At 41.7% G+C, this 27,619-nt stretch overlaps 1 protein-coding gene across 1 annotated transcript in view; it reads right to left on the bottom strand.

Annotated features, from left to right (window-relative positions):
- Positions 1-7,452: 7,452 nt before the first annotated feature.
- Positions 7,453-27,619, bottom strand: part of MIPEP (mitochondrial intermediate peptidase) — a 172,964-nt gene continuing 152,797 nt past the window's right edge. Inside the window, exon 19 of the mRNA XM_025996669.2 lies at positions 7,453-10,053. Coding sequence (XP_025852454.2) covers positions 9,956-10,053 — 98 coding nt within the window. The 3' untranslated portion in view covers positions 7,453-9,955. The remainder of the gene's footprint in view (positions 10,054-27,619) is intronic.

Raw genomic sequence — 27,619 nt, forward strand, 5'->3', positions numbered from 1 at the left:
ATGAACACATCAAGCCAGCCACACAACTACAGAGCCCTGTGATTGGTGGCAGTGGTGTATTCTGCACCTTTCACATACCTCTTGGGATGATGTGGACTGACCCATCTCTATGCTCCTCAGGCAGATGATCGTGAGATCCAATGGGCACCATATGCCATCCTGTTGCTCTTCTCCCCATTAGCCGGACCAGGTTTCTTGATAGAATAATCTACACTCATTGATTCCATTTCTTCATGTTATTCCTCAATTTCTTTTCATCTGGTTTCTTTCTCCACTTGATTCCCAAATTTAATAGCAGCTATGGCCCAGCATGCCCCTGACCCTTCACACGCTGGACACTATCACTCTTTCAACCTTGGAAACCCTTCCCTCCCTTTGCCAACGTGATCCACCCTCTCTTCCCATTTTGTTCAGTTCAACAACTTTCAATGGCTGTGTGTCACCCACTGCTGGGTACTGGGGACATAGAAACCACTCAGACCTCATTCCCCCTTCAGTTTTCTTGACTCTTGTCTCTCTTTGGGCTCTTTCTTTTCAAGGTATAGAAGAAAAAGCACAGTAATATATAGATTGCACAGAACTCCATAAAATATGAATTATCCATTAACTAAATACTGAGCTCCTATATTGTGTAAGACACTGAAAGGGACCTACCCACAAATGACTAAGATGTAGCCTTTCACTTTTGAGGAATTAACAGTCTAGTAGCAGAGATGATAGACATGTTCACAAATGCATACATTATCAAGTAGAAAGTACAAGAGCTCTCAAAAAAGATTTAATTATATGCCCTAAGTCAAGATCAAAGGAGAGAGAAGCCTGCTTATGGTCTCAGGCAAGTGGCATCTGAGTTGAAACCAAATGTGAGTGCAGGATTTGAGCACATAGAACAGAAGCAAGGACATTCCAGGCAGAAGCAGCTGCATAAAGAAGGCACTCGCAAGGTGAGATGGAAGGTCCACAGGGCCCAGAATGTGGGCAGCTGTCAGCTTCACCCTAAACAGTTTGGCATGTTTTTCAAATGTTCAATAGGGACTTGGTGTAAAGGTTTTTTGGTAGCAACACGACGTGGCGAGCAGCATGCCTTAGAAGGGTCCTCTAACGGCCACTGAGATGACCAGGATTGAGCAGTGATGGAGCCAGTTCAGGTGGCAGCAAACGGGCTGAGTCAGAGGGAGGCCTGGCGAAGTGGGAAGACAGAACTGGAGGACCCAGCAGAGGGAGACTCTTCAGGGAAGGACCCATTTGGGGTGAGGGAAACAATGTGAGTTCTGGGTTCAGCAATTCAGTGACTGGGAAGAGATACTGCTTGAAACAGAAGTGGGGCATTAAAGCTACACGTGTGGATAGTGATGTCTTAAAGGAAGAGGAAAGGCTTTCTCCTGGATACAGCCTCGGTATCTAGAAACTACTGCTTGAGTTCTGTGTGCGAATGAGGTACCACTGAGGAGATGGACTTCTGGACTATGACCCCCCCCCCCCCCAAATCACATGTGATGCTATTTGGTGGCAGGGCCCTTGGGAGGTAATCAGGCCATGACAGTGGAACCCCATTAGTGCCCACAAAAGAAGAGGCAGGAGACCGGGAAGAGAGCCCTCACCAGAACCACGCCCACCTGGCACCCTGAGCTCCAACTTCCAGCCTCCAGAACTGTGGGAAACACATTTCTGTCTCAGGCCCCCAGTCTGTGGCATTTTGTTATAGCAGCCAGAACTAAGACACAGCCAGTGCCCTGAATGAATCTTTTCTTGTGTGAGATGCGTGGTGTGGGTTCTGCTCCCTTCTCTGAACCCCAGGGCACAGTGTGCATCCTCACTGGATGGTGAGAGGAACCAGGAAGCGTGTGCCACAGCCGGGAACACTGACCCAAAGGAACAGAAGATGGGTCACATGGGTCTGTCAACAGGGTCAGGTGTGGCAGGAAATGTAGGGAATGTGAGAATGAAGATCAAGTAGGCATGGTGATTTGAAAGTCCCCTGGGAGAACACAGGTTGACTCAGGGACATAAGGCAGACTGCAAAGTCCTCTTTGGAGGCCCAAAAGGCCTCTCAGGAAGTTCTCGAAGGAAGGTGATCAGCCCCTGGTGGTGTGGGGACAGGGATGAAGCATCTTCCAACTTACACTTGTCATAACCTAAAGCTACTTAATCATGACCATGTGAAACCCAAGCGGCCTTCAAAGTTTGTAAACTATGAACGTACTTGAAGCCCCCTGAAAATCAGCAACTTTTATCTCATGAATATAAAATAATCTGTCTGGTTCTGAGTTTCTCTGGTTCTTTTGGGCAGCAACCCTTCTTTGTTCTAAGATCCTTCGTTCATTTGCTTCACGTGAGTGGCCTGGCCTACCTGATGGTGGACACAGGCTGACCGTCTGCATGCCTTGCCGAGTGTTCGTTTCACTCTCTAGTTCTCACCCATCACTTCCTGCAGGAGCTCCCGGAAGACCTACTTGCTCTTCATATCCTCGTCTGACCTGCAATGACACGCTGGAAGTGCCTTGGTTCTTCAGCACCTCTTGACTACGGTGTTAGCAACTTGAGGGCAGGATTCAGATTGTATTCATCTTTGTATTTATAGCACCCAGCCCAGTGCTTAACAAGTAGTAAATGATCCAGTCTGAACAGCTACCAGCTGTACTGAGAATCCACACATGGTTGGGCATGAACAAGACAAACATACATACTACACACGTCACACTTCCTATCGTGTTTTTATGTGTTGCTTCAAAGTGATTCTCAGGAGCTCAGCTACTGTATGTACCCGAGGGACTGTACAGTTGTGTCCATCAGCCCCCACAGGACGTTAATGTTGCTCTCACTTAAGGAGTTCAGTTAATATTGTCATGAATAAATTCCCCTGGCCTTTGACCTCTCAGGAGTGATAGGGCTTGCTAAATATTGTAATGTGATGTTTAATGATCAAACCAAAGAATTGCTGGCCAGCTGTGGTGAGCATTCCCCCCAACATCCTGAAGATGTGCTCCATGCAATCCGAAGTTTCCAATTTCATTGCTCTGGAAGCACTGTGGACAATCAGATTGCCATCTGTCATCTCAGTCGTGCAGGATCCTATATGAAAATATCACAGACCACGTGACTCATCAACAAATAAAATTTATTTCTCATGGTTCTGGAGGCTGGGGGTCTAAGATATGGTATTGCATTTTACATATGAATTTTGGGAGAACACAAGTGTTCTACTATGGCATGTGTTCTGGCTCTTTATTATTATTACTATTCTTTAACTTTCCAAACTAAAAAGTAAAGGGACTTTGAGAAACACGGTAAGCTATAAACTTGCCAATAAAGAGCTGTCTGTCGTATGGAACTGGCTTATTCCGTAAGCAATCTGCAGACTATTAAAAACATATTGCGCTACAGAGCTGTTTACACTGCTTATCTTTCATCATCTCTTTGTGTGCATTTATGATCTTTGCCCTCAGTCTACATGCTTTTTCTGACTGTGACAAATTGATAATGCAAGTCTCACCTCTTCTGATGTATGTGTGTCAGCATCTTCGATGTTAGTGCGTGTACTTCAGAAGATGCCATTGTCCTGGTGAAGAGGAGAGTTTACTGGCCTTATGAGAGGCATGGAAACAGTGAGGGTGCTGACATGTGGATTGAGCCTAAGTGCTTACTTCTATGCTTCATTCCTATTAAACTCTGTGTAACTTAGGATGGCTTTGCAGGAAAACAATCCTGGTTCAGTTGTGGCCTGTATACGGTTGTGTCAGTGAGCAGGTCCCCGACATGCTGTTTTGTCACCACTTTTCTAGGCAAGAGTAAGTAGGACAACAAGGCCTTCTTCGCTCCCTTTTTTTCTAGTAGCTAGGCATAAGCAATTACTAAAAACTGAATGTGAGAAGTATTAACTGAAAAAATATAAACACAATTTGGTTCTAAATTTAATGTATTTTTACTAAATCAACCATAAAATATTTGAGTTAAAAATGGAGGTCTTCAGAGCAGCTTGACCTCAAAACACAGGCAGGAAGTTTTGACAGAGTTTGCCCCTTTCTAAGGGCAGGTGTTTTCTACGTGCTCCCAGCTCACCCAGGGGCCCTCACTTGCTGCACCAAGCTCTTTGCTCATGGCTCCTCCAAAAAGATTGGTAAGAAAGAATAAAAATAACTTTGCATTCAATGTTGAGTCAACATAAAAAGCCATAAAAGCAATTTCCCCAAATGTCCATGACATTTGCTTTCTTGAGGCTTCCTTCTTCCTGCTAAATATCTGCAGACTAGTATACAACTTGTATTTCAGAATTAAACAAAGACCTGGCTCAGCCACAGAGCACTCCTGCCCAGTGAGTAATGCCTTTTTTGCAACTAGCCATGTACAGGACGCCGGAGTAAAAATTAACGAGAACAATGGGTCAAAAGAGGTTTCTACACATATTCTAAAGCAAACATCACAGCTGTGCTTGAGACTTTTTGCTGAGGCTGATTTGGTCCTGATTTCCTTGGTGTTTACTTTTATCGTAAATTCCAAAAAAACAATTCCACATTTCCTCACTGGTCCTTTTGTGGATTCTTCTTAAAGCAGCAATAGGAGCAACCAGAAATTTCCATAAATCTCATCATTGTAAATGGTAACTATATCCAATGGATTTTAAAGAAGTTTCCAGAAGGATCAGGTTACAAGCTTCCATTACTTGTATGGTTCAAGCCCACCTGCACAATATTGCCTGTACTTGCTCCTCCTTTTCATGTCCTTGGACGCTTATTACTTTACGCTCGACCACATCGGAGGCTTTTACTGATATTCTGATACATATCTGGCACTTGAGATTGGCCAAAGGCAGCTGAGTCAGAATGCTTCAGGCCTTACTGAGCCAGATATATAAGGAATCAGTCAAGTGCGACAGGGAAGGAAGTATGAACTTCAAGAATGAGGGCTCAGAGAAGAGTGACTAACGCTTTTGGTAGGGTTTCTACTCAGCAGCTGGAAAAAATGGAATGTCACTAACCAAAACAGTGACTCAGGACAAATATTTGGGACAGAAGATGAGTTTGATTCTGGAGGCTGACTTTGATGTGTCTTCAAGATAAACAGGTAATGCAGACAGCTTGAAAAACACCTGGAATTTAAGATGAAAGTTCTAAAAATGGCATGCTACTTGACATCCCACATGGCATCTTGATGCTCAGTGTTTGCATCATGGAAGAAAACATGTCTAAAATGTTCTGTGTGCTACTTGGGGACCTTCCTAGGTCAAATGCATTTTGTTTAAATAGTAAATATATTTATGTTTTCTGGGTCTTTTATGTATTAGATACTTTTTATATTCCCAAGTCCTTCGTTATTTCATAATACAAAACAGCTGAATTCTGATTGTGACTATGGGCAAATTAGAGCCCCGTGCTTTGCTAAGGTGAATTAACCACATTGATACCACATGAGCTCTCCTTTGAGCTGCTTTTCCAATCCATACCTACCATCTATTACAAGATTTTGCTTAGGACCCATCCCTCTGGAAGCATTCCCTAACCAGTGCTCTTGTGGGAATGAAGACTCACCATCAACATTTTACACCATCCACACTACTCCATGCGCTCAAGAGTTGGCTTTTATATGGCCTTTTTCAAGTGTCACTCTATCGGGATCACTTCACCCAACCCAAAGAATGCTTGTAAGGATAAAATATTTAAAAACAGGAACACAGTATGTGCAGAAGTGCAATTAACCACAGACCAAGGGAGTACTATGCTGATGTATCTGGATTTTCAGAAAGGCATCTGACACAATTCTTCATGATCTTCTGTGTGTGTGTGGAAAAGACACAGAAATGTACCCAGAGGATGGCTCACAATTGCTGGATGATCGTACTCAAAAGATGAAGATTAAGTAATATATCAACCTAGAGAACAGTCACTAATGGCTCACCACCACTAGTGCCTAGTTCTTATTTGCCCACAATTTTTTTTTTCTAAAATCAGATTTGAGTCATGATTTACATGAGCACATAGGTGGCATATTTACCTAATTCTTCCCCCTCCACCACCACACAATTTAATACCAAGTTCTGTCAATGAACATTCCAGGATGTCTCTGTCTCTCTTCACCACCCAACCCCAACCTGCTCTAATGCAAGTCCTCATCTTTCCAGGTCTGATGTTTTAACATTGTATCATACTCTATTTCCCTGTCTATCTGCCCATGGGCATTGGACTCCTCAAGCAGAAACACAGTGTATGACATAAGGCCCTATGGCCTGTGTGGGTCATGTGACCATGCAACACTGTATCTAGTACATGACACAGTTCTTTGTAAACTGAAAAATGCCACATATACATCAAGCACTATTGTTAATATTTTATCTCAATCACCTTTACCAGGTCAGACTAAACATTGAGTATTAATACAATTTTTGACTATACAAATTGTTCCCTGAACTGTCCCAGAGATGTTTTCTGAACTTGTTTACATCAGCTGAGCATTCTTTGGAGTTGGAAGAATGCTTTAAATTTGGCTCTGTCATGAATATTAAACTTTTTGTAAATTTTAAATAATTAAAATTAACACATTACCTATTTAAAAAGTTTGGGAATAGAAGAAGAATGGAGAAAAAGGCCAATATCCCAACGCTAAAGATAACTACATTAACATTTTAGTCATTATCCTACAGTTCTTTTGCTACACTAATTTTTTTAGTGTTCATATATTCATAAGCACTTTAAATTAGATTTTTGGAACCTGGTAGTGTATCGTAACTACAGGAGAGAATTTTTCCCAGAGGAATTGCTGTGCAATTATGGGCTTATTCCCATCATAAGGAAAAGCATTCAGAATAAAATAACTTGCTATTATGATTTATCCAGCTGTTATTGTGAAAAGAGGCAATGACCCCTCTGCATTCTTAGAAGCTCCATAGAGATTTCCTTTCCTTTGATGCTTGGTCTAAATTACTTTTTCTTTTAGCAATTTTTAAAGAAAGGTACGAAGCTGGGGTGTTTCCTGAGCCCTTGTATATCTGAGAATGCCATTTTGCATCTCAGCCTTTACCTCTCAAAAGTTCTTTTTTCCTTGTCCCTTGGCATTTAATGGAGATGAACAATTGCATTCTGGGATCACTGTAATTTTTATTCCTTTATGTGTAAGCCTATTATTTCCAGCTGAATGTATTTAACAGTTACTTCCCACTTTTGTGAAAAAGGTCATCCATAGATACTCCAAAAAAGGGGTATCTACAACCAAATGTTTGGGAAATATTGGTGCCCATATGCAATGCGAGAGATGTTCTGTGATTGTAGGCTTGCTAACCTTCAACACTCAGCATTTCCCAAACGTTATTTGACAACAGGACCCTTTTGAGTTCATAGAATACTACATAACAGTTATTAGGGAGTGCTCTGCAAAGCCCAATTTGAGATACACTGGCTTGTAATTTTAATATATTTATAATTAAATTCTCAAAAGAAAAAGCAGATTGTGTCTAGGCAAGGGTCTCTTTTCAGTGTTTTATTTGTCTTGGTCTGGAATACAGGATTCCTTTTTTCTTTTAAAAAATTGTTGTAAAATATACATTACATACAATTTACCATTTTAACCACTTTTAAGTGTACAGTTCAGTGGCATTAAGTACATTGACGTTATTGGGTGACCATCACATGTTTCCTTTTAAATTGCACACTCATTTTTTCTTTCCATCTCAAAAAAGTTTCCTTAAATTCACTGAATAGCATGTATTCATTCGCCAAGGCACCTCCAATGTGCTAGATGTTGGTTTTAGCAATGGGAATACAGGAGGACATAAGAATTTACTTTTTGTTGTCACCTTTGTTCCAACCGTTCTGGCTTCATCCTCAGGAATCCTATCATCCGAAGGAGGTGACTCTTCTGCTTCTTGGCCATTAGCTCTCAACACATCCCTTTGACTTGCATTCTCAGATGTTTCTCAAGTTTGACCTCTACAACTTTGCTCTTTTCTGCTTTGCTACAATAAGGTTTTAAAATCATTGCACTAGTGTTTCTGTTTCTCTGTATTTTTCTTTCTTCTTCCGCTCATCTTCTCTCTCTCTTTTTTTTTAAAGATTTTATTTATTTATTCATATGAGAGAGAGAGAGAGAGAGAGAGAGAGAGGTAGAGACACAGGCAGAGGGAGAAGCAGGCTCCATGTAGGGAGCCCGACGTGGGACTCAATTCCAGGTCTCCAGGATCAGGCCCTGGGCTGAAGGCGGCGCTAAACCGCTGAGCCACCTGGGCTGCCCCCATCTTCTTTTTTAGCTTATTCTATTACCTTATTTCTGCTCACCGTTTCTTCTATGGTTTCATTAATACTGTGTTTTCTCAAATATCACCAGGAATACCAGAGAGGTTTTCCACAATGTGCTTTACTTCCTTGAACAAACAGTTTTTCAAGTTATGATCTTCCAGGTGATCTTTCCCTTTCCTTTTCCAGGAGATGTTTGCTTACAGGCTCCACACAGCTTCTTCTCCTTCACCTTCAACTGAAAAGCGACTGGTAAAAACCCAGAGGTTTCTCATTGCTGGTGGACCTGCTAACTGGCCAAAGAACCTTTTAAGATTTACTTTTAATTGACTGGCAGGTCGATGTCAGCTTCTTCAAGCCCATTCCTGGAACAGAGTTGGCGTTTGTGTAGTGCAACTTTGTAGGTAAGATCTTTCCTCACCTTGGCTCAGAGACTGTGAATAAATGGGGTGGAGCATACACACAGCTACATTCCTCCCTGTGTACTTGTTTCAGGGCTCTTCCTGTGGCCATCAACCCTCTAAGACTTGTCCATTCTTCCACTCTCTACCTTCTCAGTATAGAGGAGGCTCTGCTGCCAGGCTTGCCATACTTCTTACCCAAGTATTCTCTGTGAGATACTGTTTCCAAGTGTTCATAGACTGAGAAATCCAAATGTGGAGCAGCTGAAAGAAGGATAAATGGCAGGACTGTGGCTAAGGTAAAAGTACTGCCCTGGTGGTATGTCAGCAGCTCTGCTTTCTGGCTGGTACCCACTTTGGGTTTTTCAGTGTGAGCAAGGGGAGGGGACAGAACAAAAGCTCTCCTATCTAAGGGGATCCAGCATGCATGGGTCACTGACATTTCTTCGTCTGCTTCTGAGCTTGTAGAAATTCTTTCAGATCCTGTGAATAGGCTGGATGTGGGTCCCAGTTGTGGGGATTTCAAATCTTGTCTTTTGGCACCATCTTTGGTCATTTAGTGAGAAGCAGAAGAGGCTGCTAGCAGATGCCATTTTAAGCTAAAGTCTATAATTAAATTCTTGACTTTGATGGTGGGAAAACCCCACTGAAGAATTCCTTTTCTATTATTAACACACAGTGATACGATACACAAGAATGTAAAGCAGATGGGTTCAGGATGAAGTCAGACATGGTCTGAATCTCCCTTTCCTCATTTCTGCTGGATCTTGACACACCATTTGTTAATTGCACTTATCTTTGTACATTCATAGTCAAGCCAGGAAAGGACGAGTTCAAATCCGAGTCCATCTGTGTAGCCTCAGCACTAAGACTAACCCAGTGCAGTCAACTATGAGTACTTTGGAAATCATACTTGCTCTAAGTGCATTTTCAAATGGTAATCATTCAAAAGAATATGTGTAACTCTTCTGAAGACTGTTTCAAACTAAAACACGTTTGCTTTTAATTAAGTCTCTAATTTAATCAATTAGAGATCAATATGGGGGGAAAAGTTCAACAGGAGACTGGCTGGATTAAGGGAGTGCCCATACCTTGAATTTAACGCTAGGTTCTAGTTTTTATTAGCTCACTGAGTAGATTTCCATATGTTCAAAACTCTGCCAAACAGGCTAAAAGCCAGCATAATTAAAACAAATTATTTATTCCAAGTTCCATCGGTATAAGGTTTTTCAGAAATTAGAATACTGAAATCAGAAATGAGTGTTCACAGCTGTAGCATTTACAACCAAGTTCATATCTACACGATCTTGATTTAAAAGATCCAAGGTGCTTCTATCATTCAGAATCCATGAGGAAAGTTTCGAAATCTGGATCCAAGTCGGAAACAAGGGCACTTACAAAGTCATCCATAGAAGGACACTTCTGAAGCATACCTGCGAACAAAGAAAAGATGAGCCAGCATATCCACCTGGAGACAATAAAGAGGGACAAAGGCATTATACATTAGGGGAACATTCTGGCTTTTTGAAATAAGGGCTCATTACATAACTGCCTATGTAAACATTATAAAAAGTCACCCGTGAAAAGAATTCTTGGGTAGTGGGTGGGCCCTGAGGCTATTTATGATTTTAATATATTTTTACTATCTAGTCAGCAGTTAGTACAGAGATTTAGGACCAAATTCATTTCCCAAGGGTTTTTATATTGCAGATATTACTATAAAGTGATGTTAGAAGACCGAACTTTTGGTTGAGTGTGTTGGTTCAGAACTTAAAATGTTTAGTTGCTTATCAAGTTCCATACACTTTAAAATCAATCAAGTGTTATTGTTTTGCAGAAATCTTATAACAGAGCTAAGTTACTGGCTTTCCTCCAGATTTTCCTATTTTGGAGAACTCCTAGCTTTGTGACTTTCTAATTGGGTAATGAAAAAGTCACTTATAATCTCTGGTACTCAGATTTCCTCATCTAGCATTCAAGGTGGCTATCAAGATAAAATGAGAAGATGTAGTAGAAAACAATGAGGCATCATATCTAAAACATATTAACAATTCAGTAAAAAGCTAAATCTCTCTCTACTCTTTTTACTCCAAGGAAGTAAAGGACAAATATTTAAGCAATCAACCTTGTTGCCATGACCTATATTCTTGGCAGATAATGCTAACTCAAGGGTTGGACAGGGCTCTATACACTGGCATTTAATTTGGGGGTGGATCTCATAAAACTCATTCCAACACAGAGACATTAAAGGATGGCCAGAGTCCTATATTACCATCTCAATCTTTAATGCAATTCAATATAATATATCTTGAGTATTTGGTGTGTGTAATGACCAGGCCAGCTCATGAACAGTCAAAGATGAACAGGCTAAGTCACAATATGACTACCTGTAAAAGCTAAAATTATGAAGACCATTGAAGAAAATGCGTTTGCAACTTTGAGGTACGCAAAGGTTTCTTAGGATAAGAAAGTAATAACCATGAAAGAAAAAAATTGCAATATTAGGTTTCATCAAAATAAGAAACTTCTCTTTAAAAGAAATAATTAACAAAATGAATAGTTAATGAAAGAATGGGAGAAAATGCTCAATATATATCTCACATGACATTGGCATCCAATATATACATAAAATACTCCTTCAACTTATCATAAAAAGAATTTAAACAAATTCAAAATGGACAAAAGATTTGGGCAGACCTTTCACAAAAGAAAAAAAACAAATAAACAAACAGGTACTGAAAAGATACAACATCATTGTCATCTGGGAAAAGAAAACTGAAGCCACAATGAGGCACCACAACACACCCACTAGAATGGCTAAAATTACAAAGACCAAATGTAGGGCAAGGCTGTGGGCCAGCCTGCACTGTCACACATCAGTGATGGAAGGCTGAAATGGTACAAGCACTTTGGAAAAAGACCTAGGAGTTTCTTATAAAACTAAGCACACACATACCCTATGACCCAGCAATTTCCATCTAGGTATTTACCCAAGGGAAATGAAGGCATGTCAACAAAAAAGGACTTTACAACCCTAAACTAGGAACAACACAAGTTTCCACCAACAGGATATGGATAAACATATGGTATATTCAGAAATGGAATACTATTCAGCAATAAAAAAGAACAACTCAATGACACATGCAACAACATGGATGAATCTCAAAAAGCCTTACACACAAAGGAGTACATCCGGTTTGATTTCATTTATACGAAGTCCAAAAGCAGGCCCAACTAATCTGTGGTAAAAAAAATAGTGGCTACTTTGGGGAGTGGAGATGACAACCAACTGAGAAGAAACCAACTTCCTGATGTGATGGTAAATGTTCTCTATCTGGATAGTGATCCATTAGTAATGTGCATGCTCGCGTCAGGATTCATTAAATGGTACATTAAAGCTTTGTGCCTTTCACTGTATATAAATTTTATCTAAAAAAGAAAAGTAAACAAATACACATTTACTGCTGTTTGACACATGCTTTGAAAAATTACATATATTATATATGTAATATATATACATGGTGGATTGAAGGACTGATGGAGGAATGGATGGCTGGATGTGTGACAAAAACAACAAAATGTTCATTGTAGAATCTGAATGGCAAGTATATGAGTGTTGTGCTGTGCATTCAACTTCTCTGAATGTCTGAAAATGTTCAATATAAAACGTTTGGGAAAAAGTCAACTGTGGGTGTTAACAGTATACAAAGTGCAGTTGGTGGGAGGAGAGAGTGGGAGATGAATTCTGATGGAGATTCAGAAGGCTTTGTGGAGGGCTGGGATCTGAGTAGAAATCTGAGGGATAGAGAAGAGTCATATTCAAATTAGGGCCCTCTGTATGGAGAGGACCACGCAGGAAGGCACCAAGGTGGGAAAAGGCAGGATGTATACTCCTTTAGGGCTGGAGGAAGCCTGGAGGAGGCTCTGAGGGCACATGTGTTGTGGAGACTCTAAGATTGGGCACTAGAGTGACCAGGAAGGGAAGGTAATTGAGCCAGAGCATGGGAGGAAAACCAATAGCCTGTTACATTTAGGTGCCAGGGGGTGCTCCACCTGCAGGCCACCAGGCTTCAGTCAGCAGTGAGAACAGAGCTCAGGGGTGGGCCTAGACAGGACCAATGGACTTGCTCATTCCCATCAGTGGGAGCGACTGGGTGGGAAACTGCCCAAGAACTGGTTTGTGTGAAAGACATAAAAACAGCAGCTCTAAACACACACTCTTAAACCACTAACTAGACCTAGAGTAGTTAAGAACAATAAGAATATTGTAATATTTTCAACCGAGGACCAAAATATTTTCATCCTCATTCGAGGTCAAATTCTAACATCTCCATTTAGGAACTAACTGAGAAATAACAAGCTGCTGCCGGAAGAGAATGTCATTGCTTTGTCTTTATTTACCAAACGAAAGTTCAAAACACAATTTTCTTTGTATGGTAAAATAATCTCTATGGGCGAAAGAAGGCCTTTCCTCTGATCCAGCTGTATCTCTAAGGATAGAAATGTTGAGCCTTCGATGATTGCTAAGGTAGCACATTTCCCACTAGATCTTCAGATACAGGTTATTGCTTAAGTGGAAGCAATCTGATTAATAAATCAGGGTTCATGCATTTTCTACCCACCAAGTTTCTTAACGCAGGGAACAGCTGTGGGGAAAACATTTAAACATGGCTTTTGCTCAAATGTGTTAACCTTTATACTCTTTTCTTCCTTTTAGTATGTGAAACATTCTATAATTAAATGACTGGTCATTTATAATTAAATGCCTGGAGCTGTCAGAAGTTAAAACCCATTTATGCAGAGCCAACCTATTCAGTTAAGCATGGCTTCCCATCCCTTTGAAGTGGTTCATTTTCACTCGAAAAGCTGCCAATATAAAGATGACCTTGCTCTGTCCTTCTCGGGACACGGACCTAACTAGCACACATCCTTCTCCAGTTTCCCATCATCAGCCATGGTCACATCTCAGAGAATGTCCATCGCGGCCACAGAGAAAGCTTTTAAAAATATTTACACTCATGGCATTTTTCAATCGAATCTGGTCAGTAGCAAATGGCTTGATATGACTGCTAAAGAGGAAGGTCTCCAAGAGAGGAAACCAAGACCCAAAGGGATAAAGAGTAGCTCCTGAGGCAAGACTTCTCTTGGCATATTGTCAGGGTATCCTTGCTTTAATTAGATTTAACTGTTCTGCAAGTGGCAACATGAACGGACTTCTACACAGAGAATTAAAAGAAAAATGCAGTGTTTTCAGGCAGTTCCCCAAGTCAGAAAACTTAAAATTAGCTTTTATATGCATGTATGGTCAAAAAAATTCCAGGAACTCTTTGATTTTTTTTTTTTTTTAAGAAGCTGACAAAGATGTCCCCTTTGTCTTCAAGTCTTGATCTTCAAGGGTGATGATTAGGTCTGCAGTTTCTTGGAAGCCTCTGGGAGTTAGATTGGGGCTGCTAAGTCCAGAAGTGGGTGGAATTTACAAACATATTTCACTGTGGAAGTCACCTGACTTTGCCAAAAGGACTGAAATTTCACAGCTAACAAAAGTGTTGACAGCACTGTAAGAAAGAGCTGCATTAGGACAGACACTTGCATATATCAGTTCATAACAAGGAAAAGAGGTAGTTGAGTTTCACCTACCTGTCCTAGACGAAGAGAGACTGTATAATGAGCAGTTGAAGAATGATGATTTAATTTATTTTTCTCCTCATTTTACCTGAGAGGCAAATGGGCTAATAAAAATTGGTACAAGCCAGAACACTTTTGTCTCGACTGCTCTGCTCAAATGAGTGTGTTTCATAACCTTGAGGTACCGGGGCAATTATTCTGAGCCTGACTGAAATAAATTATGATATCACAAGGATTCCAAGACTGACTTTTGAAGCAATAAGGGTTTCCAAATCACACGATGTGCTCTTCCTTCTAGTACTTACTGGCACAGGGCTGGAAATAAAGCATGGATAAAGACACGAGGCATGAGGAGTTGACCCCCACACAGCTGGTCTAGAAAAGGTTTTATCAGAAAACCAACAACCAAGTGACGGTGGCAGTTATCTGCTGAGCATTCACTGTGCGCCAGGGATTGTGCTAAAACACACCTGTGAGGAACCTATCTTACAAATAAGAAAAGAGAGCGGAGAGAGGTCACGCAACTCTTACTTTTGTTGAACCCTGGGAGTCTGGTGCCAGAGCCCATGCTCACAGAGCACTGTGATTTATTATACTGCCTCAGGCCCTAGGATTCTGTAAAACAACACATTCTAAAAAGGTTCCTATTTAAACATCAGCATCCTGGATATGACAAAGCCCACCTGTGTGGAGATACTGGGGTGGGGGAGAAGGGAGTCTGCTGGCCTCATGATGTCCCCCAGGGCTGGATGGTCCTCCACTTATTAACTGGCCCCGTACGGCCTTGGGGCAGGGCCCAAATGGCCACTGTTTCTTGGGCAGGTTGGTTTTGGTGCTACCGAGCACATTTCACCAACCCTCCCAACTACTTAACTATCCAGGGAGGTAGAGCACAGGGCGCGAGCTCTGTCGAAGAGGCTGGTACCAGGAAAATGGCTCTTCCTCTCAGGGCACGGTGCTCAGCCACGCTTGGCTGCTGCTGCAGTTGTAGGCATGATACCAGCAGAAAAAACACCTAGGAGTTCCACACTTCAGGATGTTTTCTGGTTGGCCTCCAAGTATCTGTGGTAACCCCTTGCAAACAAAAGCCCTTACATGTTGAAGGGGCTCCCGACTTTGCATATTTCTATGCTTTCACCATGAACAGAATGTCAGCTATACGTGTACAAAGCTGCACATTCACGCCCTGTTAGTCTGTAATATGTAATATATCATCTAACCAGACCATCATTTAAATATCAACATATTCTTGGCAGGATCTCTTTAACTCCTTGAGTGCCCATCTGGATGTGCAACTAATACAACTGTCTGAAAACATGACTGGGTGCCTGGCTGGCAGTTTGCTCATGGCTCTAAGACAACCTGGCAAAGACGGACTCTTGTTCTGGCCCCCTTTACGAAGCACCTCAAGAATACAGGAGATTATTGGGGCACTTAAAAACATCATTGTTATTTTGAGCCTTGGAAGAGAAGTAGAATAGTTACACCTCCTCTTTGGGTCTATTTCATATATTGCTGAACACCAAGCAAGGGTGGCCAATCAAATAAAACTGGTTGAGTTTGTGACCAAAGTTTAGTGAAAGCAAAGAAGGGTGACTGAAGGAACTATAAGTAAAATCTCTGTGAGGGTTCCTTCTTTCACTCACTCACTCACTCACTCACTCACTCATTCATTCACTCACTCAATGTGGGCTAGAGTGCTTAAAGTCAGTTGAAGGAAGGCAAAAAGATCACTTAATTATTTATTAGGAAGATTCGGTATGTGTATATATCATATATAAAAATTACTAAGAATCTATTTTATAGAAATATATGGTCTCCTGGTTCTAAGAGCATAGTTCTCTGATGAACACCATGGGTATCACTCGGGAACCTGCTAGAAATACAAATTTTAGGTCTGGACCCCAGGCCTAATATCAGGAACTGGGAGTGGGCTCGGCAGTCAGCGACCCTGATGAAGTGTGAGAACCACAGCCCAGATGGACATGTGGAAACTGATTAAAGTGGAAAATGAGATCTGGTTTCTCTCCGCTGGCAACCATCGTTTGAAAAGTATGGGGCAAGAAAGATGTAATTAGTTTTCTATTTACCTAAACTGAAAAATACTTGTTTCTCAAGTGAAATAGGAAACAATCTCAGGAAACAATCTTAGGGAAAAAAAGGAGGGTTTGTTTGGGACACTGTTCAAAGTTATGATTACCAAGCCTCAAGAGAGAGGACACAGCTGGCTGGAAAAGCACGTAAAAGGATCAAGTGGATTTGGCATGAAGGGAGTCTGAGAACCTGGGGCGGAGGAGGAGGCTAGAAGGGAAGCTGCCACAAGCCATAAGCTGTGGGAGGAGGGCCATGCTGTGATTGGCCCTGATTGAGAGGTCTCCCAGATGGGAGGTGTGCTCCAGGGGTTGGTGGCAGGGTTTTTATTTTAGAAAAGGAAGCAGAGTATATTTTGCTTACTAGAAATCCCCTGGGAAATGGTGCTTTGTGTTTATTGATTATTGTCTCTTGTGAGGACAGCTCAGAACACATCTCAGAGGCTTCTTTCCTGTAGCAGTTCTGACTGGTCTGAGCTTGAGAACTGTCATCAAATCTGAGTTGCTAGGAATGCAGAGAGGCCACCTGGGGCTCCTTCTCTAGCAAAGAGACTGGGAAGTCACTACAGGAGCCAGTGGTCCACAGCAACATCATGAATTCTGTGCAAATGGGATCTTAGGGTGATTCAGAGTGGAGGGGGTGCTGGATGTTGCTGAAGTCGACTCTCCGTAGACTTGGCAAGATCCCCCCTCTGAGAGGCTCCGAAAGGATGCCCACACCTGGCTGCCAAGCTCCACACACCACGGCAATGAGCAGAACCATGCCTATACCCTCCTTCCTTCAAGACAGAAAGTGTTCCAACATTGACAAAAAAATTTAATTGTTTTGAGTACCCGTGTGCCAAGCACTATGTGCTAGAGATACGAGGCACATAGACATGAGTGGGACATGTTTTCTGCTCTTGACAAGTTGATTATTTGAGGAGAAAACCATATAAATACATAATTGTTTATGTAGAACAAAGGTGTACATAAGATACAAAATTGGTACAAAGAAGGGAGTGATCAAGTGAGTGGCTCATCATGGCACCAGCATCCCAAAGACAACATCCATTCCTTCTCCCAAGACACAGGAAGCTGTGCTTTCTGAACTCTGCTGTGACTTCCCCTTCAATTCTATGCCCACCTCCACATTGTTCCCAAAAATTCTGCTTTGGTAAGCCAGAGTAGGTTCTACTTTTTTTTTCAAGAAGATTCCCAGTTGATAAAAAGATCAGCTAACAAGTTATTAAAAGGGATTGAGTAACACCTGGGGGACACCGATATTTTTGTTTAAGGATCAACTTTCTAGAACCAGAGCTTGAACTAGATGGTCTTTTTTTTTTTTTCCACTTAAATGACTATCTTTCCTCAGATTCATAAAGTCTGAGTGATATACCGCAAGCTTTATGTCAGATTTCCTCTCCCCCAGTTCACTGGGGAGGAAAGGAGAGCTTTCCTGGCCAAAGAAGAGGAACAAGTATTCCACTGCCTTGCAATCCTGGCCAGGTGTGGCTGGGAGGTCTGCTAAGAGGTGGGGTGGGATTGTCTCCATAGTCTTTGGGTTCCTTCCTTGTAGAATCAAGGGGGAAAACGCCCTTATGTTTGTGGGTTTCAAAGGTGCACTGAGAGTTTGTGGACTAGACGTGTGTACAAAGCTGTCCAGCACAGAGATGAGGCCTGGGTGTGGTATATTTGGGAGCCCGGTGGACATAAGCCTGATATCCACTGGAATGGCCAGGTCCAGAACCCAAGATGACAGGGGAAAAATAACTCATTGGTTCTTTTAAAATCAAGGCTAAAGGTCAATCATAATCTTACATTCCAGACACTGGTACTTGGTCTAAATTATACTAGTCAGTTTATAGTTAGGACCTACAGGTAGTACTTATTTAGGGGTCAGGCTGGAGGACAAGAAAAGCTTTAGGCTCCCAGAGGAAATGTCCTGGGCATTCCCTACCGGGACACACAGCCTGCTCTACAAAACCCAGCAGAGTCACTACCATGTGGTTCCATAAACAGCTTCAGGGGCAATGTGCAGGTTAGGATTTTAAGCTGAATGGAACAGTATTTGTTTCGGCATAGCATTTTATAACTTAAATTTCAGTGTAATTCTCCTTTTCTCACTATACAAAAGTTTTCCTTTGAAGGGTTGACAAGGGAGAATAGAAAGGAAAGAGAAATTCTTCCTTTTCTAAACACAACTTTAGATGCCCCTAAACAAGGTACTAAAATCCTGATGGTTTAGTGAGTGATTACCTGAGTTAACAAACTGGTTAAGAGACCTTACCAGTCACTTCACCTATACCTCACGTCTGCTAAGAGCAATCTGAGTAAAGGTAAAATGCTAGAGTGTAATACAATGTTTGAAGATCATAAAATTGGCACAGTGCCATCTACTTTGCGAGATTGCTGTAAGAATTTTAAAAGATGGTGCATTTAAGACAGAAAATGCTCCATAACTGGTAGTAATAACAATCAGATCCAAAGGAAAGCCTACTTCCCAGTTCAGTGAGTTGAAGGATGAGGTTGTTTATTTACTTATTTATTTCACAAGTTCAATTCTAAAACATTGCTCTATGATTACATATTTAGGATATGATCATCAAACTCACAATCACAAGCTAATTATCCAGCAAAAGAATCACTCCTTGCTTTACTTTTTTTCCACTTTTTGCTATCTGCTTTTTAGGAGATAACTGTTTATCTGCTAAAAGAATGAAGCAAAAGATGCGGCTAAAATGGATCCATTTTTCTCCCTAATTATTAGTAGCTGTGAGAAAAGCTGGGAGAAGAGACCACTGGGATGAGGGGAAAGTTCTGGAAATGGACAGTGGTGATGATTACACAGAATCATGAATACACAACATTGTGACTGAAACACATATTTAAAAATGGTTAAGATAGTAAATTTTATACCATAAGTAACTTTTCCACAATTTAAAAAACAATGAGGAAGAGGGCCTGAAGTACTAAGATAGAGCCTTTGATTTACCCAGTCAGCTGGCTCTGCCAACCTCTCCTCTGTTAGCAAATGTTATTAATAAGGGGGATACGCCAACAGGCAGATTCTCTGTCCAGATCTAGGGATGAGTGAAAAGGCATGTCTGTGTACTCCCAACACCACTTCCAGTTCTAAAAATCCATCATAAGAGCAAATGGCTATTCTGTGTGTGTGCTGAAATAATTATATGTGCCAAATGCAGTGCAGCCTGATGAAGAATTACAGGTCAAAGGCTGGCCTGGCAGTTTGGAAAGTCTGAAGTGAAGTTTACGAGATCAGAACTCTCATTCCAGATCTGTCTCTCCCAAGCCTAGGGCGACTGTATTGCTCACCTTCTCTGCTTTGAAGTTCTTCTCTGCTACAAGGCTGTGGTTACCCACACCTTCTTCTAAAGGTGGATTCCCACTATCTACAATCAGTTCCTGGGAAAATCAGAGTATCAGCCAAAAAGTGAAATTCCTTTCTTCCTTTGAACTGAAAAAACCCGATTGCCTCCTAGGCTGGGTTAATATCTGTCTCTGGTCAAACAGGCAGTTCTGTCTGAGGGGCTGCTGACTGCATCGACACAGAGCGTCTGAACTTCGTCCGGGACAGAAGCTGATCCAGCCAGGCGAGCCCCACATACATGATCTGCTTACAAATTGGTTTACTTTAACTTCATTTTCAGATGTAATAATTCCATTTACAATTACGCTTCTGGGTTACAAAACATTTTGTCTTTTGTAGCTCCAGGTCTTCCTTAAACAAACACACCCACATATTAAACACGCACACACCCTCTCCAAAAATCAGTGCATTTACAAAAGGGAGGTCCTAGCCTTGAGAACGCAGGTGCTCCCTTCTCTTCCATCTCTTTCTTCCAGAAAGCTCTCAGCTATTTCAGAGGCCACGTTGAGTAAATATCCAAAGAAGCCAAAGATTAGGGATTCTATTTACTTGGCTATTATTTCGGATTGCCGTTTACCTCTATTACTGAAACTATGTCATAATCCTGGAGCCACTAAATTCTAAGTCTGGTTCCATGACATGCTTTCCTCATTTTTTCCTGTTGCACCATGCAAAAGAAGCTTGCTGCCATCGAGTGTGTTGTCAAGCCCTAAAACTTGCTGGACACTCATGTGTTCTCACTCAACAAATCTTATTTGGCTACAGAACCACTTTACTACATGCAATCCAGTTGATACCTTATCGATGCTACTTAACATCCACCACCTTTCACGTTTGTCCCTGTGACAGCCTGCTCTGCAAACTCAATGGGATCTTTCTTGAGCATCAGTGTGTTTGTGACGAGCAACTCAGTGCCAAACATTGTAAAAGAAGGAGCAGGAAAATACAGTGGAAGATGCGCACAATCATTTCTAAAGCCAGAGTTTCCTGACACAACCTGAAAATTAAGTTTAAGAGATTGCAGTGCCCCAAGACCAGTCAGAGTGCCTGAATGGGAGTCAGGGTTCCACCAGTTGCTCTGGCATGAGCTTGGGCAGTCAACCACGTGAGCACTGCAGGGTCCCCCAGAGCAGGAAATGAGGTGACTCCGTGCAGAGGGCTGAGCACAGCCCCAGGCGCAGCAAACACACAAACACACCAACACACAGCACAGGTGCTTCTAGCAGGAGTCAGTGCTACCACTCTCACTCTTGCTGCTGCTCCCGCTCTTGTTACTCCCGCCTGTCCACCCAGCTCCAGAAATACAAACAGCACTAGAAATCAGTCTTCAGTGGTTAATATCCAACATAAAGTAATAGTTAGCTCAGGAAAATTAGTATGCGAAGGTGACTGTCCTAAAGTGAAAAAATTAGTATGCGAAAATTCCTATCCTAAAATGAAAAAAGAATGTGTGCAGAAGGGAAGACACAGGGGAATGAGGTACCAGAATTCCAGTTATTCTGAGTGCGTGATTTAAGATTTCAAGAGGTTTTTGTTTTTTGTTTTTTTAAAACTCTGTTTTCTTTAAACTGCTTGGATGGAAAATAGAAGTGGAGTTTAGCCATCCTCCTGACCCTATGCCTTAACTGAACTAAACATACTTTTAGTTCTATACCGGAAAAGATAAAAAAACAACACATGAGTTACTTGACAACCCCTACTTTGTGTGATGAGGTAGAGAAAAAGAACTTGATAATGTGATTCAAATATTTGAGATGTGAACACTCTGAGATTAAAAGGGGATTATTCTATTTAAAAAACAGCCTTAGGGACACCTGGGTGTTTCAGTGGTTGAGCATCTGCCTTTGGCTCAGGTCATGATCCCGGCGTCCTGGGATCAAGTACCACATCGGGTTCCCTGCAGGGAGCCTGCTTCTTCCTCTGTCTATGTCTCTGCCTCTCTCTGTGTGTCTCTTGTGAATAAATAAATAAAATCTTAAAAAAAAAAAAACCTTTAATATCAAGAAGAACTAATAAATAAAAGAAAATTAGGTTTGGCTTGATCGTTTCTTGATCTAATTTTGTTATTAGTAATGTTATATAATAATCAAATGGAAAACAATTTCTCTTAGATAGTTGAGAGCCTCAAATAAACACTGGAAAATATCTTGTAAAATGATCTTTCAGGAAACAATCCAGTTAAACCAAGAGACATTTTCCTGTCTCTATGTTCCCTGGCAACATTTCAAACAAGAGTGGGTTAGCAAATGCCAGTTTCAATTGTTCCACTAAACTGTGCTCTAGATCTCTGGCCACTGCTATTATTATTTTACCTTTTATTGGTATGCTTGCTAGATGGAAATGCAGCGGTGCTGCCTGAGATACTTAGGGCTTCTAATTTGTTCTGCCCTTCAAGCTTGGTGCCTCGGGGTACTGGGCTAAGAATCTCCATCAAGAGCTTTGGGGATACGACATCTGCTTTCCTAACCTGTTTTTAGCCCACTGCCAACAGCACACATTTGTGACCACATGTTAAGAACACCATCTATAATGACCATCTTTAAAGAAGATTTTATAACATTTCCATTAAGTAATCAAAAGGAACTGAAGAATACCATCTGCGTTCCTTCTAGAAAGTAGAGTTGATATAATCTCGAAGTGGAACTGCTAGTGTACTTCCTGGAATGAGTCTACTACAAATTATTTACTTGGAAACAAAAAGGCTCTCACATCTCAAAAGAAGCCCAACTCCAGAGACGTTGTCTCTGATGACTACACAAGTGGTGGAGGGCTCCATCACGTTTACACGGCCAGTGGAGAAGGACAGTTTATTAGGATTCAGAGACTACCAAGGGGAGCACTGCCCACCCAAAGTAAACAGCAACTAAAAAGCATATCAAAAGTCCATGGCTCCAGGGAACCTAGATGGTTTAGCAGCTTAAGTGTCTGTCTTTGGCTCAGGTTGTGAGCCCCTCATCAGACTCCCTGCTCAGTGAGGAGACTGCTTCTCCCTCTGCCCCTCTCCTCACCCCACTCATGCACTCTCTCACACTGTCTGAAATAAATAAAATCTTGAAAAAAAAAAAAAGAAGTCCAAAGCTCCAAGAGGGCAGCAGAGGAGTGCCATGAGTGGGCAGATGCAGGGAACACCTCCAGGGGTGTGAAGATATGACACCCCAAGTCAAATCTCTGATGAGGCCTTTAGAAGCTTGGCACACTGTGCTAGTTACTCAATTTCTCTAGGCCCTGCTCCCCATATATGTGGAGTGGGCATAACACTACATTGCAGATTAATGTTAGGTGGCTTACAGACACTGTCTGGGTCTGCATCGAACATTTTTGCTGTGACTTCCAGTATGTCATTGCTCCTTGACCTCTTCTGCATACTGAATCTCCTGCCTGCATGCTGACTATCTGAGATCATTTGGGTAGGAACTTGTGATGCCCAGGGTTTAATAAGAGCTGCTCTACTGTGAGCACTAGTGAACATGCAGTGCCACGGCCTTTTGTCTAACGAGGTTCTCTAACTAGCCCTTCTAGCCAGTTGTTTGATAATTAACCCTCACTGGCAAGCAAGGCATTGTACTGAAATGAAAAGTGCCACATGTATACATATGGCACATTTTATATATAATGTAGCATACACTGGCAGGTTAAAAGTTAAAATTCTGAAAAAAATAAAATAAAATTCTGTTTAAAAGTTATTTCCCTACAGGCTTTTCATCCTCTTTGCTAGCAAAAATTATGCTGTTGAATTCAGTCAGTGGAACGTTGACAGTGAAACAGAGGGGAAAAAAAAATCCAAGGATAGTAGATGCTTCTGGGTTGTTTCACAGAAGAAAAAAAACTGTCATTTCCTGGTAAAGGCTGACTTCCTTTTACTGGTGTAAAGAAATCAATATGCCTTGTAGTTTCTATTTACCCTACACTGTAAAAATGATACAGAATGCTCATCGGTTCCTGGTACAGTAGTATGAAGTTATCTTTTTGATGTGCTAACAAAACACCATAACCCAAGAGTATTACTTAGTCCTGGTGCTCCAAAGTCAATTTATTAAGTAAAAAAATTGCCACTCTTCCCATAAGGGCATTTCACTTATCATACCCACATATTTTCTCTTTTGTTTATCTGTGTCATTGAAATACTGACCTTGTATTTTTATTATCAAAGACAATCTGAGTGGCTGTTCCCAGGGTGGGTGCCTCTGATCGCTACAGAATGCTACCTATCTCCAGGATTAGACGGGGTGTATTTTGGTTAAAGCGTCTGGTGAAATCAGGCTGCAGATTCCCAGATGTATTGTCCATTAACATAATAGGTATGTAGAGAGCTTTCCCAAAGGTCAGCATCCTGGCATATTTACATAGGTCTATACCTTCAGCATACCCCTTTCCAGGATGCCTCACCTAGTTGTCCAGTCAGTACCCAGTACTAAGGTAGCTGGCTCGGGACAGGAAAGGCTGAAACCCAGGAGCCCAGCAGGAACCCCAGACCGTGCCTGGTGCAGGCTGCTCAGCTCCAGAGTGGGCACCTTTCTGCAAACCCACCTCCCAGAAGGGGCTCCTTTTTCTAAATCTGATAGGATGTTATCCCTCTCACATAAGTGTAGGACCTCTATATTATTCCTGTTTATTTTCATGTCTCTAAAGTGCCTGCTTAGCAGTATTCAATAAATATTCACTAAGCTCAAATGGATTAACACTGCCAACAACTCATAATGCTTTTTCACATTATTTACTGCTCACTAACCCAAGGATATTAAAGTGGTACATTCTAACAAAAGACAGAATTTGGGACAGCCCCTTTGGTCTTAGGCTACAAGGGTGGTGTGGCTGAAAGCAAAGGGTCCTGGATGCCAAAATACACCAGGTGGCCAGGAAGAGGAGGAGACATCAGATGGAGGTGGTGGTGTAGGCTGAGGCCCCAGGGACCACTTGGCCTCAGGGAGGGTTTACTTAGAGTTGGTCCTCCTTTAATGAAGCCCCAAGAGTCGACTCAACTCCTATAACAGAGCCCACTACTCATTGCCATAAATCAAGTTGCAGAATTTATCTCTAACCTCCCACAGTAGGGAAAGCATTTTCCACTTAATGCGTATTTGCTAAATAACTATTAATTCACCAGATGGACTTAGTCTTGCATTATAGGAATTCTAAAACACAAGGAATGATCTATTTTGTTCTACCCTGCAGAATACTGGTTATGTACAGTGTAATAAATATAGGTGCTCTTTAGGGGAAAAGCTCTACCGAGAACACAAAATATGCTGGATAGAGAAATAAGATGATATTCACTTAGTAGCCGTGGCTCCCTTCTACCTGTGGATGAAGCCTCTTTGATCAGAAAAAGGATTGAGGCCCATGAAGCTGGGGTCCTGGTGTTGGTGTGGCGGGTGGCAGAAGCCAGAATGAGTGGCAGGAAGGCCAAGGAAAACTTGATGTCTAGACAGCAGGGCAGCCACAATGCCATGGCATCAAAGAGGGAAGGCACTGAATACACAGGTGACAACACAGAATACTTTCACTGTATATATTTTTCTTTTACTTTAGAAAAGAGCTCTGCAAAAATGTTTGGTCCCACGAAACCCTTAAAAGTATTTATGTCATATAAAACTTCTCAGACAAGGTGAATGAAAACTTGTCCTTCTTGTAATAACCACCGCTTTTTTATGGCACAAGAAATATTTCACCTTTTAAGTATATTTTAATATGTATGCATTCACTCATTTAACATATGTGTACTGACTGCCGACTGCAGGTGCTAGGGATCTGGTGGCGCACAGAACAGTTCCCCTCCTCTCACAGAACCTAGACCACAAGCCAATAAATGAAATAATACAGGTTGCAATTTGAAGTAAATACGTGCTGCAAAAGAAACAGAGTAAAACATGGCAGAGTAAGGAGGTAGAGGGTGACGGGGAGGCCTGACAACGAGGGAGAAATAAAGATGATCTAGATTTCTAAACATTTGAGCAATGCATCCAAAGTCATTTGATTCACTTCGAACAGCACAGTCCTGCTTGGCATGCTAGTAGTTTTAAATCATCTTATCTTTTAATATTTAATACATGGGAGAGGCTCCCTTAAAAGTCACAAATGTAAAATACATTCTGGGGTGGGCACTCACTCGTACGCCACGGGGCATATCTTTGGAGCATGTCCTGGCATTTATTTACTGGGAGTCCCTACACGCCCAGGGGGCACAGATGTCAGCCAAGTCAGGCAGAACCTGTCATGTGTTAATCTCTCCCTTCAAAGTCCCACTTAATTAAAAAAATAAAAAGCAAAGAGGCATATTTAAAAAGAAACAAACAAACGCAGGAATAACCATCCAAAGTCTGCGTGCATTTATTATTCTCATACGGTGTTAGGCCTGCCAGCTTTGTGCCATACATGGCAATATTTAGGGACTAACCACATTACATGCTTAAATGCTAATAGCATGTTTTAAAACTGAAGTAGTAACTACAACTAATTCTTAGTACCATAAGCCAATGGGAAATGTCATTTCTCTTGAAGACACTGTGTACGCGTTTTGACAATTGGAAAAACCAATCAAGCTAATGTTGAATAAGGACTGTTTATGTAGCTTTCTTACTTTTAAAACATCAGCTGTATTTCTGCTGACAGACAGGACTTCCTGCTCCTTCCCTGCTGTCATGCTTGTACTGTACAAATAACACCAACAGTAAAGCTGCATGCTAAGCATGTTTGGCCAATTCGGTTAGTAATCAGGTTATTTAAAAAAAAAAAAAAAAGTATCAACGCTCATTACCTAAAGACACCACATCAACAAGACATCAATCTTTTCAAGCAGACAGAATATTTTGAGTCCGTTTTAATGCTTGTATCACCCCGTCAATGAGAACTGTCACAAAGTGTAATGAATTTGCCTTGTGACAAAGTGGGTTTCCCATCATTCGAACTGTCTGGGAAGGAGGGGCTTCTGGAAGCTAATCAGTACACGGTTCCTTAGACAATTCTGGAATCAAAACCCCCTGACTTGGGAGTTTCTGGAGCTGAATTCCACATGGGGGCTGAACTGTCTTAGGGCAGTGGGCCTCCTTATTGGTTCTCTGTTCTCTCTTCCTTTCTAATACAACACACTTTAGTCGGTCACTGCTCCACTGCTCCGATCAACAGGTCCCCAAGGCTCTCAAGAGCACAATCACCTCTCCTGCAGCAAGAGAAGGGAATTTGGGAGTCATCTTTGACATCTCTCCTGCTTGCTCACTTCCACACAGCATCAATTCCAAGACCAGTTGTTCTTACGTCATAAATGGTCTTAAGTTAGAAAACCTCTTTTTCATCCCAGCTGCTTGCTCTCCTGGGCTGGTTGCCCTCATCTCTTACCACGATTGCTGCTAACAACAAGGGGCCCATTCAAATCAGCCTTACCATGGCCCCTCCTCAGCACGTAATGGATACCGTAGACCATAAATCCAATTTTGTCACTACCTGCCTTGGAAATACTCCCAGGGCTTTCTCATGGTCCTCAAGATGAATGTGTGGAAATGTGGCAAGTAGAATTGGTGGCAGGAGGGGTCAAACCACAGGTGGTTGTGCCATTACCAAAAAAATCTTACCAAAGAGGCTTTTTTTGTTTTTATACTGACAATTTAAAGGTGATTTTATATTTACTCAAGAATGGTGAGGACAGAGCATGCCCACGCAGCACACCCAGTTGGTCCATCCAACTCCTCCGCATTAATATCTCCTCTTGGTTGGGCATGTGTGTCACAATTGGTTAACCAATACCTATTGGTCACAATAGTAACCAGTATTACTGTTAACTAAAGTCATATTTTATTCACATTTCCTTAGTTTTTACCTAATGCCCTTGTTCTGCTCCAAGGATACACATCTGCTCCCCAGGACACCACCATGCACATAGCTGTCACACCTCCTTAGGTTCCTCTGAATTTTGAAAGATTC

The sequence above is a fragment of the Vulpes vulpes genome, chromosome 9 (assembly GCF_048418805.1).
Source record: "Vulpes vulpes isolate BD-2025 chromosome 9, VulVul3, whole genome shotgun sequence".
In the NCBI taxonomy this organism is placed as follows: Eukaryota; Metazoa; Chordata; class Mammalia; order Carnivora; family Canidae; genus Vulpes; species Vulpes vulpes.